The sequence below is a fragment of the Mugil cephalus genome, chromosome 21, assembly GCF_022458985.1.
Source record: "Mugil cephalus isolate CIBA_MC_2020 chromosome 21, CIBA_Mcephalus_1.1, whole genome shotgun sequence".
Lineage (NCBI taxonomy): Eukaryota > Metazoa > Chordata > Actinopteri > Mugiliformes > Mugilidae > Mugil > Mugil cephalus.
In genome coordinates, this window is record NC_061790.1 from 13,458,814 (window position 1) to 13,480,098 (window position 21,285).

The 21,285-nt window shown below is 43.6% G+C and overlaps 1 protein-coding gene across 2 annotated transcripts in view; it reads left to right on the plus strand.

Annotated features, from left to right (window-relative positions):
* The window catches only part of LOC124999039 (MAM domain-containing glycosylphosphatidylinositol anchor protein 2-like), a 177,454-nt gene that overhangs the window by 63,583 nt on the left and 92,586 nt on the right, over positions 1–21,285 (plus strand). For both annotated transcript variants that reach the window (XM_047573781.1, XM_047573782.1), the window contains exon 3: positions 5,860–6,034. In XM_047573781.1, coding sequence (XP_047429737.1) covers positions 5,860–6,034 — 175 coding nt within the window. The remainder of the gene's footprint in view (positions 1–5,859; positions 6,035–21,285) is intronic.

A 21,285-nucleotide genomic window follows, 5' to 3' on the forward strand; every position in this document is an offset into this window, starting at 1 on the left:
AAGTTGGGGGTTTTCAGGTGCTATGTTGTGTACATGAAAATGCTACACGGCCTGTTCTAAACCTTTAGAGCATAGCTACGTTTCTTAGCCCATTGCCATCACATATTGTTTAGGGAAATAGTATAAAACCTTTGGAAGCAATATGTATCAGCTGATCCAAACCATCAAATCAAAAAGGGCCTCCCCATATCCCCATAATGATATTAGACGTCAAAAGTGTTTATTTCACTCAACCACTTGACGATTCAGACATTTTTACATGTCTCTTTAGGTCCTCTGAATATATAATGAGCATTTTTCCCATATTATATATTAACGCATTCAATGGTTAGGTGGAAAACAAATGGATGGTTTAATTGTTATTTACTTATAAACCCTTCCCCTTGTTTTGTCATTCTCCCCATGTACCTGTAGCTCTGTATTGGCTCTCTGTGATAAAGGGTCTGGCACACAGTAAGTCCACCCATCAGGTACAAATCATGTTTGTATCTTGTTAGCATTTCCATGTGGTGTTTTATTTTTTTCATCTGGTTGAAAAAACATCATGAACAAAATAAGTCAACACCGTGACAAACTGCAGTGCACCAGTCACCCGGGGTTTCATATGTCACAACGCTAAGGGACCAATCATGTCAACTTGATCATCATCACGAACTCGATCTTCCTCCGTGTTCAGAGCTTTCCCTCCTAAAGGCCCTGCTACATGTTCATCTTCACGAAGTAGCTCCTTATCAGAGATGACGTATGGAAAAAAGGTTTACATGAGGAACCCACTAAGTCAGAGTCACGCTGAGGGTAGAGTCCTCGCTCTAACGGCGCTTGTTCGACTAAGAATCATTTTCCAGTTGGAACATGTACAGTATGTCTGAATTACTTGAGTGTAGCGGCTTGCTACTGTGTAACACAGAGTGGTGTAACAGGGTTGTAGCAGAGCCGAGCAGGGCACAGGAATGCTGCTCGACCTGCAGGTGAGCATTATACATGTGGGAGGAGATAGAAGTGGGGGGATGATTTGCATATTCATGTACATCCGCACTCATTACTTAATGAGGCTAAGGTGTGAAGGCATTATTTACAGAGAGAAATGCTCTTTAAACAAACAATATTGATGAGCAGAGTTGTTTTTTTTAAGGCTTCAACCAGTGCCAAGAGACGAAGATTCTTAGCTTTTGCAGAAGCTCTCCTACTCTCCATGTCTTTTTTTTATTAACGACTTACAACCAAAACACATATTGAACAGAGACATACGGTGTAAACAGAAAGAAAGAACCACGCTAATTTGGTATTTTGTAATGAAATCTAATAATGACATATATGACATAATACAAAAGCAGACAATTAATGCAGTATTAGTGCAACAACAGTGATGGATTATAGTAATGCAGGTAGGTAATGGAGGATTTGTGTGGTATGCACGCCCCCACATGCACAGAAAAAAAAAAGAAACAAACAAAAGAATATATCCTGAGAGATTGAATTGTGGGAACAGGGAAAAGGGACCACTACAAGCACCAGTGTGCTGCTACGGGGTTAGGTCAGGGTGCCGTCCATGTCTTTATTGGAGACTAATGTGTCTCGTCTCTGTTCCGTCCCTCTGTGCGGTATGCAGAGTTACAACAGTGTTAAAGTCCATTAACGAATTAGATGTTAATCATCTTTAGTTTGATAGTCATGCATCAAGTTGTAGCGTCGCAAATTTGAAGATTTAAGAGGAAAATGAGCGAACAGATGAATCCACTTGGCCTCAGACTCAGAATCCCTCCTCCTTTGTCTTTATCGCTGCAATACTCGCCGTCTGTTTCAGAACACCCCGCAGTCTATGTACAGCGCTATCTGTTCATACTTTCAGGGTCACTGTTCTCAATATCCATCCATTGTCTTTGATGCTATGAACAGACATCAAAGAGTCCCTGATGATGAAGCCATCTGCCCCCGTCTCCTCTGCCCTGGCCTCCATCCATTATGTCCACACTACTTTGTTTGAGTACCAGGCTGCAATAGCCAGCAACACCGCATTGCAAACAGCTCTTCGCTCTTCTTTTTTTTTTTTTTTTTTTCCCCAGTTATTAGACGACCACATTCAACTGGCAGTGTCACAGGTCAGCAAGTACAAATAAGCTGACTTCAGGGCCCTGGGCCACTTCGCTTTATACGGAGCAACTGGAGTATATGATCTATTTTGGATGCTCCCATGACAGTTTGCCTACAGTGCTGGTGTCTTTAGCAGATGGCGCTTTTTTGGTTTCACCTCCTATTTTTTTTTCATTGTTTGCAATACGACTGACAGTATTGCGACTGTGTCTCGGAGTTTTCCCTCAAACTACACCGCATCCAAGGCGCCTTCAGTCATTTATACTGAATCTTCTCGACGGTGAATTTAACAGCAGCAGTCAGACATACTCTGTGTACCTCAACACAGGCAGGAAAATAAAAGCTGGAGCGGATTTTATTTTATGTAACACTCCCATCCTGATTCTCATATCAGCGCCTTCACTGCGCTGCATCTCTTACGGGCATTCGGTTTTTATGAGGGCCGGCGCGCCTTTTTAAATCAGACCTGTAGAGTATGTGCACTCCCAATTTGCGATCTGGACCCCCCGCCGCCTCTTCTGATCACTTGATTGTCATCCTCTGCCGCACTTGTCTGTGCCGCTGAGGAGCACAGACCCCCGTCGGCGCCTAAAAGAAAAGATGGCAAGCGCTTAGAAACCAGCCTGTAGCCGGGGAGAGGGAAACGTCACAGCAGGCATTGTGGGAGAGTCACCGAAAAACGCATGCTCTGGCATATGATCCCTGCATAACAACAGGCGCGGGGCGCATTTTAATTAGCTCTTGCCGTGACATCGCAGTATGCGCGGCCTCAGACACTGCTAGGGTTTTTCGTCGGATGCTAATCTAGATGAGCTTTCCATGTGAGCAAATGTTGATCTTTCTTCTGGGATGGCTGATTTGAAAAAGGAATCCTTGTGTTGACTTTGCTTTTCCCTGTGGAGTGAAATGGTGTAAAAAAAAAGGATTAAAAAAAATAGAATATGCAAAATGTGAACTCTTAGGGTAAAAGAAGAAAACCAGACCCCATTTACATTTTCTGCTAATTTCATATGCAGGCAGTCGCATGCATGCATATACTTGTGACACAGAACACTTGCAGCACGGTACATGGCGGGCAGCTTAATTATTCCCCCGTGTGTAATTGCAGGTACCTTATGAGTTTCGGCTGAAGTGCGAAAAAGCAAAAATAGCCACGCAAAAATAATTTAAATAATCAGCCGGGCTGTCAGTGGGGTAGGAGGAGCAATTATCATATTTCTCAAATCCACCAGCTCCTCTCAGATCAAGAGTATTTGCATTGCACTAAGGAGAGTGAAGAGGGTCAAACTGTTCTCGCCAGGCGTGCTTCAGTACTCCCTCTGTGGGCCGAGGTGCTCAATTGGAAAAAAAAGTCAAAGTGGAGGATGGAAAATAGCCTGAGGGTACAGTAAAAGTTCAGAGCTCACCAATAACAACAAGGGCCACTTTCCCTTTCATACATGAAAAGTTATTTGGATACCCACCTCTTAGTGTCACTCCGACAATGCACTTATTGATACCGCGTTTACCTAAAACTCAAAGCTCTTAACACAAAAGGCAAAGTAAGTGACTCGGGGTATAAGCTGGGTGAATATTAAATTCAGCTGAGGTCGCCACAAGCTAGCTCGCTTTGTATTTGCATGAGGGAGACCAGAGCAGTGTAGAAGAGAACCCGAACACTTCGCTCCATCTAATTTATGCTCATATCTTACTTAACTTGAGGCCTTGTTTTGCTGAATTCGTGATGTCCCTAACTGTTATAATAGGGCGGCAGACTTTTTCCAACAATGGGGCTTTAGCATCGACCAGTTGCTGAGATCGGCCTTTTTCAAGGAGCGCTTTCTCTCAGTGTTTCTCGCTGCGTCTGAAACAGGCCGAGTGCAGCCTTTATTATGCGATGTGTTCATTTAGACTCATTTATCTTTAATGGTTATATATCCACTTGCAGACTGTGGAAAAGAATGGGACAGTCTAAGTCTGAGAGTCTGGCTAAGGCCTTTTTTGGCCATTTTTAAACGAAAGATGTCGATGAAAGGAGGAAGTAACACACACACACATTCACAGGGCCTTTGTATTCCAGTGTAGCTAATTTATTTCTGCACAGTAGAACCTCAAGCAAAACTGAGAATGTAAAACTCCTCTGATAAACCTTAACTTTTGCTGCACGGGGATTCATCTCCTTGTCATCCTCTGCCCCCGAGCTCAGAAAAAGCCTCTGGAATATGGTGTCATTATCAGATTTTGGGCCACCCACCCTTTCATTTCCTTCCCCGTGTCTGCTTGGCAGATGACCAAACTTTTGGCCAAATAACCTTTGGCTGTTGTCGTCATGGTTAAAGCCCCACAGCGAGAGCAGCACAGCGGCAATCTCTGTGATAGCACCCAATCCCCATCCCTCCATGCAGCTGTATCCCTGTTCCATCTGATGCTATCTCTGCAAAAATGGGATGTTATCAGTATCCGAGATGATGCTATCAGCATACAGTGTGGAGATATTGGATTCTAATTCATAGCTTCCCCTGCCTAGACAGAGATATGTGAGGATCTGCAGGCAAAGCCAGTCCATCTGTGGCTTACTTAGGATGAGGGATTGAATGGAGCTTTATGCTTCGTGGTTCTGGCTGCGTGGCCCCCAGGCCAGAGTTGTCACAGTACCTGTTCATGCTGTATGCTTTAATGAGGACAGGAGAGGGAGATGATGGAGAGTCAATTACAACCTCATGTAGGAGAGTAACACTATTTCACCTTTCATTACACCTCAATGCCATGGGCTAACTGGGTCTCATCAGTTAGCGAAAGGTACTCATGCTGAGAAGGCCACGGCGAGGTCGGTCTTGTGTGTAACGGAGGGAAGTCAGGAGAAGATTTTCAGCCGTCAAATCAACACTTTGCACTTCCGCAGACGGAACATTTCAGCTGTTCTATTTTAAAGCAGGATGTTCTTCCTCAGTCGCCTGTGCATTGCATTTGACAGAGAATCTAAAACATGAGGACGTGGCAAATTACTTCGTTTTAATTTGCTGGAATTTTTCAAAGCCCCATGCGGATTGGATTTACCTAATCTGCAGGGCGAACCAGACCATTATTTCAAACAGGCTTCTATTAGACCGGCCTTTGTTTCTGTTTTCTTCTGTTTGACACATTCCATTTTTCACGATTCCCGCTTCCCCATTTGCTCCTGTTATGAGGAAAGGTTGGGGATTTTTCATGACACGACACGCAGCTGAAACAAATGTTGTTATTGATGACCCAGTTCAATGACAGAATGAGATGGAAAACCATTCTCATGCCGTTGTCTTCATTAATCAGGTGAAGCTTAGCTTAGCTTAGCTTAGCTTAGCACAGGGACTCGGTTCTGTCCAATGATAACAAAATATGCCTAGAAGTGCCTCTAAATGTCAAAAGTCAACCTAACATACTGTATTAGTTTAATCCATGAAGAAGACAAATTGTAATAACACATTATGGTTATGACTTTTTCTTTGTCTTGCACTTTTATTTTCTGGCAAACTTGCATGAAAACCACAGTCGTGAGGACTCCAATCGTGATTGTAGATGTACCTTACCTGTCCTCACACAATTTGTTATTTTTGCATTCAGTAGAAACTCAGAAACTCCAACGTAGATGTGTCACATTAAAAGCCCTCTTGTTGGTCTATTTAATTTTATTGACTTGCTGGGTATTGTGCTTTTAATTTCTTACCCAAAGCTGCATTTGTCTCCCCAGTCCACTGCATGCTCACCAGACCTGCAGGAGAACACTTCATTTCTACTCTCTCTCCTTCGCAGATCCGATGGACGAAGACAGCCGGCAGTGTGTCCGACCGCTTCCAGGACTCCAGCGTGTTCAACGAGACGTTGCATATCGCAAAAATCTTGAGGACCCAGGGTGGTCGCTACTACTGTAAGGCTGAGAACGGCCTGGGCTCTCCAGCTATCAAGTCCATCAGGGTGGACGTCTACTGTAAGTGTCGACCCACGGTGTCTCAGTGGTGTACAGAGACGGCTTGGATGTCTCTCTTTTGTTTCTTAGATTGCAAGGCTTGTGATTAACTTAAGATTTTACCCAATTCATACACAAACAAAACCGCCCACAATCATTTCACATTAGTGAGGTTTTGAATTGTTTTGTTTCTTGGTCATTTCTTCCTGGTTTACAAAGATATCCAAGCGAGGCAGGCTGAGAAAGCTAAATGGCCCAGAGCTGTTACTATCAGAGTCTATATCTGTGTTATCCTTCTAAGGACTGGCCATGGTGTCGTTTTGTCTTCTGCCTAATTCTCTTCTAGGCTTGATTCCAGATAGCCATGACCCTGAAGTGGTTTCGATTCACAGTCCTGATTATGCGACAAATTCGTCCTCTTAGCAGCAAAGTAAAATTTACTACTGTAAACCGCTCGGCACAGCTAGCTCACAAAATATGACCCATAAGACTGTGTGCTTTAGCATTAAATCAGTGAAATCCTAAATTTAAAAGGAAATGAAGCATGTGCTGTATGGAGTTTTTAACTTTGCCCCTGTTTAATTAAGAAAAGCCAAAGTGTGAACAAAGACAGATGGAATATATATGTAACAACGTACACCCTGAAAATAGGAACGTTCCATTAATCTGCTGTAAATGAAAAGGAGCCAGAGCATCCAAGGAGACCCCATCGCTCCCCCGAGAATGTTAATTAAACTAAAACCTCTCTATTTTTAAAGTGTGTGTACGACAAACTGTGAAGGCTCATTAGCATTCGTCACAGAAAACAGAAAAGAGATTTATCGTTAGTGTTTTTATTGATTTGGCATTGATTGTCTTATTTCACGTCTTGAGTGGTCGTAGAGTGGCCAGCAGCGGGAGTCGCCGCTCTGTCTCGGGCAACCTCTAATCCTACATCTTTATGACTGTTTACGCAAACGCAGCCAAGTCCAGAGTTTATGCTGTTTATGCGTTATAATGAGCCGTATAAAGAGCAGGCCTCTGCTGTTTCAGCTTTAAGAAATTCTACCGAGATGACATTTAAAATCTTGTGCTTAGTTCCTTTGAAAGATCTCCTCCTTAATTTTTCACCACTGCTTCAGCCTTCTTTTTCTCTTTATGCCAAGCCAATAGGAAGAAAAAAAATTGCTGTATCTTTGAAAATTGATGACCCCTCTGCATCATTTTCAGTCGCAGAGGAAAGACAGAGGTAGTGGAGCAGAGTATTTCCGCACTAAATACGATGCACTTGATCTCTTTCCAGCAAAACTTCGATTTGATGAATGTTTTGGAGTGCTTCAACACTGGTCTGTCTGTGTAGTTTTTTATAATTTGTTACCAGTGTACATCCTCCACGCCGGAATCTTTGTAGAGTGTTTGCACAAGCATATGCAAGCAGGGAACAGTTCATTCTACCAGAAGAGTATTATCCCGCTTCTGCTTTGTGCTTTGCAGAGTGAGCCAGATCTTGTGTGTCTTGTCTGACAGGGCGGGGGCAACTCACAGACCCCACAAATTTTTACACAGTCTATTACATTATTGTGGACAGTATCTGTTTGGCGTAACAGGAGCGGGAGAAGCCCCAGGTGGAAGTCCATCCCCGGCCACCTGCCTGCTGCTGGTCTTCTTGAAGTCTGGTTGGTCCGGTCCAAGTTCCTTTATTCGCTTTTTTTCCTCCAGCAAACAGTTTTTTTGGACGAAATTACTAAATTTTCCTTTGTTTCCTCTGAAGCTGCTGCTGTCAGTATGTCCGACTCCGCTGCTTCGGTTGCGCCTGCACATCTAGGCAGCTCATTGTGTGACTTTGATTGTCAGGTGTCTTGAATCAATCAGATTGGATGAAGAATGACATTTAAAAGATGCTAATTGGCCAGGGGTGCCAGGAGGAGAATCTTTAAGTGACCTATTAGAGACCAGCATGAATTCACATACAAGCCAAAACTTGAAGAACATACATACACACTCGTTTGGCCTTCGCCCCTTGAAACATATGTATTTACCTGTTTACACAAAAACCCAAATAAAACCAATGTGGAATGAGGATTCCAAAAAACTATTAGACAGAAGCATTGTATGAGTAAACAGATGCCACAGTTATTTTTATTAGATAATGTATATTTACTGTGTCTGTCTTTTCTGTATTGCAAATTTGATGGGGGTAGGGTTAGGGTTAGCGCCCCCCATTAACAAACCTCTACTTCTCTCACTGAAAAGCATTGGAATAGAGGTAGGGTAGTTAACCACATGTAGGACTGCAAAGTGAACCTTGTAGTCCTCAGTATTGTTAGTACTTATCCAAAGACAGGTTTGTGTTTGAGTGTAACATTGGCTCATTTCTACTCCTGTAGCTGCACTCTGTCGACAGGCACTTTAAAATGGCTGTTCCATCACATATTTAAGGAGAAACTTTGCAGTTATTTTTCTTTCTATTAATTACAAGTAGGAACAGCAACATACTAAATACTAAACAACACATGCCTGTGCTGTGTTGGCACATCAGGGAACATTTAATGTCTTTAGTCCTGTAGTGGTACCTGAAAGCTAGTTTTCTAATGGCATAAAATCAGCAGAAGAGAAAATACAAGAATGAGAAGTTGTTCTAACAAGAAAAAAATAAAGACTGAACTAAAATGTTCGTGGCCACTCGGTCAACATGGTGTCTGTCCTTCGGAGACAATTAGGGGTCAGATGTTAACTGCCAGGTTTAATATCTGTGTACAGTAGTACGCTGGCCAAAGGGCTAGAGTGTTTACTGTTGCTTGATAGGGCCATCAGCTGCTCTGTGTCCTTGTAGACTCATTTCTCTCATACTTTCATTTCTCTCTTGTGAAAGTACCGACATAATCTTCCATTTTAAACAGTAAATATCAAACATGTTTGATATTGACGAGGGTGTCGAAGGGTTCAACAGCGGATTGGTAAACACTCATACCACAAGCTAGTCTGAGCTCAGCCTTGGTACTGAGCAAACCTGGGACCAGAGTTATCAAGAGAAGGGAACTGACCCCAAACCCTGGAGACCAACATAAGAGTCACCAATGTATCCTCAGATAGTTGGCTTTCCACCCTTCAGTCTAAAAGGGCAGTAATTCACATCATCGAAGCTTTGTGCTCCAAGATGAAGAAGACAACAGTGTCTCCATTGCAGTTTTCGTTGGTGGTGTTGGAAGTGGCACTGGAAGCTTCTACAATATTTGCATTACCTCAAAAACCATCTTCTTGTGTCAGCGGTTTATCTCTCGATCCCCCAGGAACGGTGCTGGGGCTGTTCAGGGAATTAGCAGTGGCCAAGCTCCTGAAATGACTTTATTATCAATAACTTGATCTATTCAGTATCGTGACATTTGCAAAGTCTAGAAGAGCCATATTATTATTTTAATCCCTTATTTTAGCTCCTGCTTGTGGGAAGTTGGGAACGTAGGTTTAAGTCTCAGTTGAATGTTCTCTCCAGTGGTTTGTATGGGAAATGCACCAATGGCCATGGTGTAGGGGCCAAGCCTGTGAATTATGACGCAGGAAGTATGATTCGGTGTGTACGTGATTTAAAAACTTTCATTTAAATGGGGCACCATCTTGTTATCCTGTGTGCATTACTTCTTCTCCCTCTGTAGTTCTCTACCCCGCGTTTCACCCACAAAATACTGAGGACTCTGTGAACCGCCTCTCCTCCTCGCTCTTCTTTCATGTTCCTGTCTTATTCTCCTCGCCGTGCGAGCGTCATTCTTGCAGTTGTTTATTTGGGCTGACACCGGCACAGGTTGTGGAATTGAAGCTTATTTAAAGATCGCTTGTAGAAGGCCTTAGTGGTGCAGAAGGTCGTGGCTGAATGCATCTCAGCGGTGGACAGTCTGGACTCTTGTTCCCTTCTGTGCACCATTTCACCTTGGCTGCACTAAAGAGCTGGAGGAGCAGACGTGGAAATGAAGCCAGATAGCTCAGGGGAGGCAGCACCTGAGGATGGTCAGAGAGAATGCTCTCTCGGCGAGCATCATCATCATCTGGCATTTTAAGGTCAGGGTTTTCATGCTGTTAAAGGCAAAAGAATGATCGTGTGTGATGTTCTAATTGTGCGGTGAGCTGTGCAGCCCTATAAAGGCTATCCATCTAGTCTTTTTATTGTGTATTCAGTATGTATGTAAGTGTGTATTTCATACATACACCACACCAATGAAGTAGAAATAATAGAATATAGAGTAAATATGCAGTACTGTGCAAACGTTGAGGCAAGTGTGGAAAAAATGCTGTAACCTAAGAATGCTTTCAAAAATGGAAGCGTCGATAGTTTATTTCCATCATTTAACAAAACGCAGTGAATGAACAGAAGAGAAATCAAATCAATATTTGGTGTGACCACCCTTTGCCTTCAGGGCAGCATCAATTCTTCCAGGTGCACTTGGACACAGTTTTTGAAGGAACTATCTGATTGGCCCCATAAATATACATATACTGTATTTACTGTTTGTATATATATGTATATATGTGTATATATATGTATATATGCAGCAAACTCCTACCCTTATTATGTCCTTGCATCTGGCCTTGTAACGTTGTACGTGTGTGTTCCTCACAAGCATTGTGTTATGCTGCACACCCAGCAAAAGCACACCAGTCCTACAGAGCAATGTTATAGCCGTCCCCCGGGGCTGAATCTAATTGATGAGCCTCTGCAGTAAATGCTATTTTTAGCGGTTTGCTGCTACAATTTTTAATTAGTGTTAAAATTGGTGTTTTGGTCCTGGACCTCCCAACAGTACCACCGTTGTCTCTTTCAAATGTTTGTTGCGTGGCTGTATTCTGATCCCGTTGTGTTTCTGATAAAATAAGACGTGTAACAGCCCTTCATCATGCAGAGGGAAGGTTCACTCCATAACAAGACGTGCAGCCCTGGCGTGCATTAAAACCTCAGTGATCTTTCTATAGCTGCATCCTCTTACCGCTTTCTAGCGAGGCCCCTTATTTGCTTCCGCATCCTGAAATTAAGGGTCTTATTTTCAGTCTTCAAACTAAGCGCGAGGGATATGATTCATACGTGCACCTTTATTGAATCAGTGACTGCGCTTCCTGATACGCCCTCCCTCCTCATAAAGATGGCCCCAGCCTGTTCCACTCTGTTCCAATTAAATTTAATATAAAAGAAAATGGAGGTAATTACAAGGGAATGCAGATAGATAGACAAGCAGACAGACAGACAGGGAGTTTTCCTCAGAAGTGTCTCTGAACAGCTGACCAAATCAGCGAGGGATAATTAATGGTAATGACTGACCTCTGCAGCCCAGAGGAGCTGATATTAGCCGTATAGCCGACTCAAAGATGACCTATTTGCAATGTTCAGAAGCCGTCTAAGCACATTCTCTACCTGCTGACACCTCAGTTGTGTTTGTCCACAGTTAGATCTGTGGGGAAGGTCCTCCGCAAAGTTAATAAAGAACGTTGCCCAACTCCTACACGGATCGATTTTAAGCTTAAGATGCTCACTTCTTTTTCCTACAGGGGAGTCTTTTCTGTGTTCTCATTTAATTTCGACTGCATTAATTTTGCTGCAGCATCTAATGTTTCACTGAGTGACTGATGGAGGAGGGCTTAAGAGTTCTTCAGGGGCAGCTTATTGCAGGCTCAGAGAGTTCATTGACCATCCGCAGCGCAATATATATAAAAGAGATTTGGCTGGAAGGTGAGCTGGGGAACAGAAAACAACTAACTGATAGGAAGACATTTGGGGGCCTGAACTATTCCTGTCCACTCTTTACAGTTGCCACATTTAAGCAGTTTGTTGCCGTTTGACTCGTGATGGTTGTTGTGAGCATTTTGATCATGAACTAGTGACTTTCTTATTCAGATTTCAGACTCATTGATTCAACTCAACTGTGGTAATCAAGAAAGTAAAAGCTCTAAACATTTAAATGTTTAGGGGGACTGGGTGTCATGGTGCACATGGACACCAACCACGTGTCTCTTTCAATGACGGCATTCAATAAAAAACCTGAACCAAACATCAGAACATTTCAACGCGGTTCAATCTACAAATTTGTCTAATTGTAAACATGTGACCGCGTAGAGGCAGAAATGACGGCGTCATGTAAATAAGATAAATAACATGAGGCTATTGAGCTTGTTTAATAAAAGGAAACAGTATGAACACGGTATAAGCTCTAAGCGAGTGACACAGAATGATTCGAGCCGATGGAAAATAAACGGTGGTGTCTTAAACCTGCTCAGTCCAGGTCAGTGTTTTCCCTTTGATAAAGAATCGCTTTCACACTCTCTTTAATATGGTCTGAGCGAATCCTAAAAATGAAGAAATTTAAGATGCGCAGATGCAGCCCAGAGAATAAGAATAAACTGTTAGTCGCAATGTTTTTTTTTTTTTTTTACAGTTATAAGAAAATAAGAGGCACCTTGAGGCTGTTTGTCCATATGCTAATGTTGCGCGGATGATATTGATGTTGTGTGCCCACTCAGCCAGTGTCTGTTTGTCAGCGGCTGTGAAATAGTTAGGTGCTGCAGATTGTGAAAATTGTGAAATAACAACCCACTGGGCTGTAGATATCATTTCACTGAGCCTTCCACACCCATCTTCACTCTTCCCTGGTATTTCTCACTTTATTCCTTCAAAAGGATTAGAATAAGACAATAGCCTGCTTTCTCTATGTTATCTGTGGAGGGACTTACGCAGCCCTTGCTCCACACTGCCGGTGCAGAAGCCAGAGAATTTTAATGAGGACGGTGTGTGTGTGTGTGTGTGTGTGTTTTGTGGGTGTTTGTCGACACAGTCTGAGCGCGAATCATTTTTTGGCAACCGCGGCGTTCATCTAGATTCGAGACGTGTGAATGTGTTTGTCCGTGTCTCTGTGTGCCCGCGCATGCGAAAGGAAACAAAAATAGAGGCTGCCCATTGGGTTCAAGCACATGCTTATGCATGAACACACTCTCCACCAGCGAGGTCCTGACTCACACAAACATGTCAGGGGCTTAACTTGTCTTGGCATACGCCTCCTCGGCTGTGCAGTGCTGTGCAGCAGTGTGCGGGGCCGGCGAGGCCGACTTCGGGGCGGAGGGGGGGAGGTGCGTCTGCTTTGTGTTTGCCTTCCCTCAATGGAGTTCATGAAGGAGCTCGGAGACCAAACAGCAGCTGATGGTGTTTGTTTTGCAGACGTGCTGGCTTTTGCTTTATCCAGTCGGTCAGTGAAAGCGACGCTTCCTATCTCATCAGGTGTCCGATTCGCGCCGCCCTCCGCGCCGAGGTGCGCAAATCTGCGCGGCGGGGCAAGAGAAGGAAAAGCGTTGACTCCGGGAAACACAGGACACGGTTGTGAGAACTCAACTGAGGCATATCCAGCTCCGGTTAACGCACACGTCCCTTTATTACTGGTGTTTTCTCTCCGCGCGTGCATGTGTGCGCCCCCGGAGAGGCTCTTCCTAAGTGACTGGGTGATGTATTTGGGTATATGCAGAGGGAAGTGAGTGGGCTGCTGATCTCATGGGAGCCCTATTGATTAGTGGGTTCAGTTGGATAGAGCAGGTGCCTGAGGCGGGTTCAATAGGCTGAGTTATGACTCAAAGCGAAGGAAGACGCAATTGTTAACCCGTGCACCGCGTTTATTCTGCCTGTGCCTTGGATAAACACGTGATACGTCTACCTCCTGGACAACTTGGGCAATTTAGAGCCACGTACCAAATGTTGCAACTTCTGTGAAGCTCTGAATTCTCTCGTAGTGTATATGCAACGAGACAACAATGATAACAGACACAGAGGCAGAAAAAGACTTAAATTAGAACCTTTTACGTACATGTTTTTGTGACATTTTGTGTGTTTGTGTAAAATGAGATTTGAGATTCAGGGTTAGGACTCAGGATCAGGGGAGGGGGAGGAAGTAAAGTGTCTATATACTTCTAAGCAGCTATTTAAGCTAACAGTAGCTGTATTACTTTATGTTTTAATACTTTCGGCAAAAAGTCTTCACCAGCTGATGATCCATGTGGAGGAGCCATCGAGCTCTTTAACCCATGTACCGTGTTCTAGACCAGACTGTTAGATTTTCTCGCAGAGTTTTTAGGTGAGTTCTAAGCCTGAAAACAGTCACCTTTCAATGTTCCTGTTGGTGCTGCTGCGCTTTGATTTGTTAAACTAGGGCCAGTTGTGAACGATTGTTTTATTCAACTCTTAACACAATAAATGAATGTAGCGGGCTAATGGCAGTGAGCCGTCTGGGTTAATGCGTTTTTGATCCATGGCATTCACACTGGGCAAAGATTTTTTTTTTCCTCCCACATTTCACTCGTAGCATTAGTCCATAAAAACCTCACACACCTCAAAAATCCCCCTAACACCTTCCGGGCATGGTGATTTTTATTTATTTATTTATTTATTTCTGCGTCTTTCACTGTGCTCCACAACTTCAGATCTATTACAAAGTGAAATGTCCATAAAAAATGCAGCGCTCGATGCCGTTAACTCTGTAACAGATTCGATTAATGAGGCTTGCCAACAGCCTCCTCCCGCGTCTGAGTGTAATCCAGGTGCCAAAATGTTAATAGGAGCTGAAGTTTTGTTTGTTGCTTCCAGCTGTTTGCAGGAGTCTTTCCTCGGAGTTCACTAAATACCTTTAACTGTAGTGCAGCAACACGGTGCACCCGTGCGGCTCCAAAAGTGAGAGGGGGTCGCTTTTGTGCGCGCAGCACCGCGACTTCATTAATTGATCATAATGATTAATGTTACCCAACGCGGGGACGGGATCATTCAGGATTATGCAGCAAGTGGCATTCCGGATAGCTCATCTGTCACGCACTCTTTCAGGGTTTATGAGCTATATGGTGGTTATTTCGGACCACCTGTGTCAGGGGATTTTTCAGTGCCGCTCGTTAAAAGTCTAGGCTGCAGTATTGTGCTCACGAATGTGTTTCTGAACCCCGGACCTTGGTCTAATATTTAAAGCAAACACAAAAAAAAAAGCAGCAACAGTCAGTAAGCTGTGAGGTATAGTAGATAAATTATCATTAAACACTGACAGGATGTGGAAAATGATAAATTCATGTCATAAAAAGATTTAGTCAACGACACAAACAGCATGATTTGGATATATATAGTAATTAATTGAGATATTATCGTGTTACCCCTCAATTAAACCGCGGCCTCTCGCCTTTCAGTCTAGGTAAAGGTTCAGTTGTCTCTTATTTCTATTCAAATCACAGTTTTCTCAATGGCCTTGTGCGGCATCTACTGTGTTCACCCAGATAGCGAATGCTTTTGGCATATTTTTAGGTTTTTAGTTGATTGGAATTCACACAGCCGTGTCAGCCTCACTTCAACCACTAGTAGAAAGTAGACAACCCCGTGTTACACTAATTCTTCTCCTTAGTTTTGAAGCAGTCACAATGGATGAAGAGGACCTTGTTAAAATTGAAAAATACCTGGACCTCCGTGGCCCAGAGTCCTGGCATATTAAAGTGAGATTAAAAAAAAAAAGAGAGCGAGAAAAAGACTGAGATTTGTGTTCCCTCAGGTGAGAGATCAAGTAAAATAACACACAAAAATCCAAGGCAGCTCTCGCTTCATGGTGCATATATTTGCAATCTTTTCTCATTATACCCGGGTTCTTACTCACGGAGATTCCTCCCGTAACAGGGGTGATGCAGATTTTAACTGACCTCACCGTCAACAGTTCCCCACAGACTGTTTCTTCCGCAGAGGACGCTCCCGTGAGACTTGCCGACGCTTAAATCTGTGGATTATGTGTCCGGGTCCATTGTAGTTGGCAACGACTCTGACAAGAGATCTTAAATTTTCTTTTATGAAACTCTTTAAATCCAGAAAAACTCTAGCTTTAACCGCTTCTCTGCCCCCAATGTGTTTGCGCTTCGCCCCCCGTCTTACACAGATGTCACATCGCACATGACAGGATGCTGCCTTTCTCGGTTTGCCTTGAGACAAACAATAAAAAATATATAAAAATAACAAATCATCCACACTCCACACATTGAACCCATGCAGTGGAAAAGTTATTAGTGCCACAAATGCTCCGTCTTAGTGTCTCTGGATGTTGTGATGTGTGATCCTGCGATACGAGGCGATGCATTATACAATTTTCCGAAAAGATCCCATAATGTATGTAGACAAAGATATATGTGCCGCGCCTCTAAAGTGCTTTTGGATGTAAATGACCTGGCGTGATGAATGGTGTGATACAGCACCGGTGAGTTATCTGTGCCTTGTTTGAATCAGGACAGAATGAATCAGCACATTATGTGTACATTATGTAAATGTTTGCTGGTGTGGTTAATGGAGGTATTGCCAGTTCACGACTGCCCATTACTCTTTCAAGGACTAGCTCTGGGGAGGGGCCCTTAATCAGATTAGTAGAGTCAACCTCGCCTCTTGCTTTTGTTTTTCTCACCGTCAGGAGCTTAAAACACACAACGCCGTATTTGTGCCGGGTATGCTAATGTGATTATCTCTCGTAGCCTTTCATTTGGATCTGCTTTTCTTTGTTTTTTAGCATCTTCTCTCTCAGCAAGCGAAGGCAGCGGTGGCAGGGAGCCATGTTTGTTTTAGCTTTTAGCCACCGGTTCAGAATAAAAACATTAAAAGCCCCAATTAAAATCGCTGAACACACATTAGAAATCGGGACAAATATTTATGATATTGATCCTGAGCCCCACTCACAAGCAGAGCTGCAGAGCCTGGGAATGATATGATACCGCGTTTGAAAAAATGTCACGAGGACAGCGTTTGTGTAAAATATGGTTGTGAAAATCTTTGTTGGAAATACACTAAAAACGAAATGTTTTTTATTTATTGTCTTTCATTCGGCATCTGCAGATGGGTTCACAGCGCAGACATAGCACAGAGCTTTGAGAGTGGCTAATGAGCAAAGAGTACACAGTGAGACTTAGACTTCCCATCCACCGCAGGTCGCGCAGTTCACTCCTCCACAGTCCCTTTTGTGAAGCCCCCGGGACCAGAAGAATAACACACAGATTATATAGTCCATTATATCACTATCTCAAAGAAGTCATGTGAAAACCATAGGAAGCCCTAAGATATCAGCAATAACTTCTCATTCATGTGAGCTCAACGTCACATGCCAAACATGGAAAAGAATACATTAGCAAAATCTAGGCTACTGGTTATGAGACTAAGAGATTGTGTGATAAATTTCCTTTACAGTGCGTCTCGTTGCCAAGGAAGGGCGAGGAGACAATAAATGAAGTAGTTTCATCTAAATTTGTAGACTGTGACATGAAATGATGGCAAAGAAAAGGCGAAACGGCAATGACTGTGTGACGTCTGCGCCGCGCTACGGAATATTATGGCCGCGCTTTACAGCCACCGTGAAATTGATGTTGAAACTGCTGCAGTGGGACATGTCGCTGTTGGAGGTCAGGGATCATATACGTCACCATTAATGTGTGTCAGCCAGCACATCATTTCTTACAGAACTTTGAGAAAACAGTATGATTGAACAGAAATTCTGAATTGATTCTGAATGTTTGCGTTGCTGCTTGTCCCACCACAAGGGGGAGATCATTGGTTAGAGCTGCTTCATAGACTATTTTCACTCTGCGTTATCCTGGTGTGTGTCATCTTTAGCGGGTGCAATAAAATCTTGTTTGTCACTTCTGAGTCGAACGACTACAGTCTTTGAGTTGAAACGTTCCCAACGTTCAATGGGTTTTTGGGACCGACCGCTCTGATGTGCAGTCACCACTGTGACATCGCTGTCAACAGAATTTGACCGTTACTTCAAACAGCAGATCGGCCAAGAAATGGGAAGTAATGGATCCGTGACCCATTTCTGCGAGTCGTCACTGCAGAGAGGAGATCAACTCTTCAAACTTGTAAATGCCTGGAGGCCTGGGAAGTGTGTTTGACGTAATATCTCTGCCTGGATGTGGATGAAAGTCAAGGCAGAAAATTCTGAGATGTCCATTTCCAACATATCATATCTCTGTGAAGTTGGGTTTTCTGCGATGTATGCAGGAAGTAACTGGACACTGAAAAGGCACTTCAGATGTCAGGTCCTTTTCTCATCACCCTGCGATGGGACCTCTCGGGAAAGCTAGCACAGGGCTCCCACCGATCAGGGATTTGGTGATTGTGTTGAACATCCAAACAAAATGGAACTGAACCAGTGTGTGGTGAAAAAAAAAGGTTGGAGATTTATGCTTTAGTGGTATATCCATTAAGGAAAAAAAAAAAACACTTCATACTGGATGCATTGAACACCTTTGTTGTTCACATTGGGGGTTCACACCAGCTATTATGATATAAGGGAGGCCTTATTATTTAGAGCAAAGCACCCTGGTTACTTTGCTCTTGTTAAAGTAACCCTAGGATGTCAGTGTAAATGTGAAGGGTCTGGTTTATTTAACTGCAGCGCCTTCAAATAATCATTGAGGAAAGATCTCCCAGCCTCGGGTGTTCCTTTCCCCCCGGCCAAACAAAGGAGACTGTCATTAGGCTGAAACCAGAAAAGGACTCCATCATGTCACTGGTGCTTTGCCTCCAACTCTAATGGTGGCTCTCAAGGTGTTGTTGTTTAGATCAGTGCTCTGTGGCCCGCTCGTTTTCTAGGGAGATGAATTAGAGAGGAGATAGGCTGAGGCAGACGCCACTGTCTGAGGGAGAGGATGAAGAGCAGATTCATTACTCCTTGCCCCCTAACACAGAAACACACGGACACACACACACACACACACTGAGCAGCACTGGCCCTCATTATTTCCCCATCTCCATCACTGGAGGAAGTGAGGGGTTGCAGCCTCGTCAGTGTGGCGCCTGACGTCTGCCCTTCAATTTATCACACACAGTGTCTATGTGCTCACTGAAAAGGATGGAGGTGCAGCCATCGTGGGATTCCTGACCACATCCCTGGCTCCTAAAGCAACAGTTAAACTAGCTCAGTTAAAGCTCAGGGTGACTAAAGGAAGAAAAAAAAAAGAGCTGCAAATTAACATTTGCGTTTAAGATCTTGGAGATGTGAGTTGTAAGTTAACAGACGTTTTTTTTAATGTTTTTATTTACATTCTTACAATACTCACAGGTCCGGTGTATTCATTTAGGCTAATATAATACCAACACTGTAGCATCTTGTATCCGTTCGCTTCATTGACTCCATTTTGCATCACTGCTTTAATTAGCAGTAATTACACTTAACCGGGGCCTGATGACTGTGACCTCAGAGAGGGAGTAAGTTACTATCATCTGAATACTTAATGCATATTCTATGCTGGCTCAAGAGGCAGCGAGAGAAAAGGGGAAAGTGCATGTGTAAGGCGGGTAGTCAAGTGAAGGAGATTTAATAGAGAAGAAAGCGGTTTCCCCCTCCTCCCTTTCCCCAGTACAAATTTAAGTCCAAGTAAACGAAGGAATGTGGAAATACTTAATGAATTATTCAGCGCTTGTTGCAGAGTAGCGCAGAAGCATGCCAAACAGCGGCCATGACAGCGGTGGTGTGTTGCCCTTTAAACGCCGTAATGCTGCTTGTCCGGTTGGGTTAATGCTCCTGACAGGGAGAGTAGAGTAGCCTTCACAAACCCCCAGTCTCAAAGGCCTGCCCCTTTCCGCTTTATTGGAACGACCCCTGGCAACTGACCCACAGATTCCAGTTCAAAAGTTGCGATATTAAAGCGCGGACGGGTAACTTGTAATGAACAGCCACACGTAAAGACAGCTAACCTAATGAACCTGCAGTGTTTCATTAGAACGCTCTCCTGACGCAGCCAGAACAAAAACAGCCCTTCATGTGTTGGTGTTTGATGGTAGAGAAATGGTAAATGCCAGTGACGTTCAGGTTGTGACGTTAGTGGCAGATGAAGTGTGTTTTCAAGAGCCTGTGCGTGTGTACATTGGCCACACGTCAAATACATATTTAAAACTCTTCAACTGTTTTCTTAAAACTATGAAATCCTACAGCCCATCGACAAAACTTCACTTCTATATAACCTACACAGATTTCTTAAGTTTGGACTCCACACGTATACCTTGTTAGCTCGAAGAAATACCAGGAAAACGAGGTGACAACCTTGGACGTCGTCACCCTCGAAAATAGCCCCCGAGTGACGTAATTCTTTGGTTTTAGTCTCTGCAAAGTCTCCCAAAAGGTTAACATATTCCTTTAATGTAGCTGGGATTAACATTCACTAATGAATTCATTTAGGAAAGTGTCCACGAATGTTCAGCCTTGAGCAGTGGTTATTAACACTGCAAGTTCATGCCTAAGTCTGGCTGGAGTGTGTTAATATACCACCTAGTGTTCATATCCCGGCATTATGGGACTTATTAAGAACACAATTTAGGATTGTCCAGCGAGAAATGATTACATTCTGCAGAATAATGGAACGCTGACTATCGGAACTAATAATAAGATATCCATCATTACCCGAGTGTGCGTTACAGGGCTAAAGCTCCAGTGACTGCAGTCTTAATATCCAGCGTGTCTTTACATAGAGATGTGAGCCACGCTGCCACATTTGGACAACACACTGGCTGACTGAGCTCCTTCCTGGTCTCCTTCCTCTCCCTCTCCCGACAGCACCGAGAGCAGTGCAGCGCGTGGAGCCGCTCGAGCTCATATCTCACGTCTCGAAGAATGATATTCAGTTTACTGCGATATCTCTGCTACACAGGCGCCATCGTCAGGGTGGACTTATTGCCCAAATAGATGCATCATGCCCTCGCCCACCCTCCAATCACACTTTAGTATGAAGCAACAGCTGACACCAAATAGATACAGCTAGCGGGAGGTGGTTACTGTGGAGTGCGGCCACGAGATAGAGGTCACTGTTGCCAAGGGGTTGAGAGATGGAGGGAAAGGAAATGTTCTGCTACTAAATTACATGCCGGATTCACGTATTCCATCAGAGGTCCCCGCAAAAGATGGATATTATATATCACCAGTATGTCTTATTAACCTTTTGGCCCAGATAAATGAAATGCATTAGTGTGTACCAGTGAGAAACTGAAAGTACATTTCATCATTTATATCATGTTGTATGTTTGTCGCCTGATTCGACACGCGCCGTTTAACGTCGCATACTGTTTTCGGTATTAAGTCTCCTCACACTACATTAATCTTGAGGATAAAACCTGAGCTTGGAAATATTTCACGCACTGAATGTCATACTGGGTTCTCTTTGCTCATTTTGCTGCGCGCGTACATGGACAATAATCCAGCCACCCGACTGAAAGGCTTCTGATTAGTGAGGACAACTTAACTTTTTGAAATGTGCTCCACCCGTGGAGCGTCAAAGAAGAG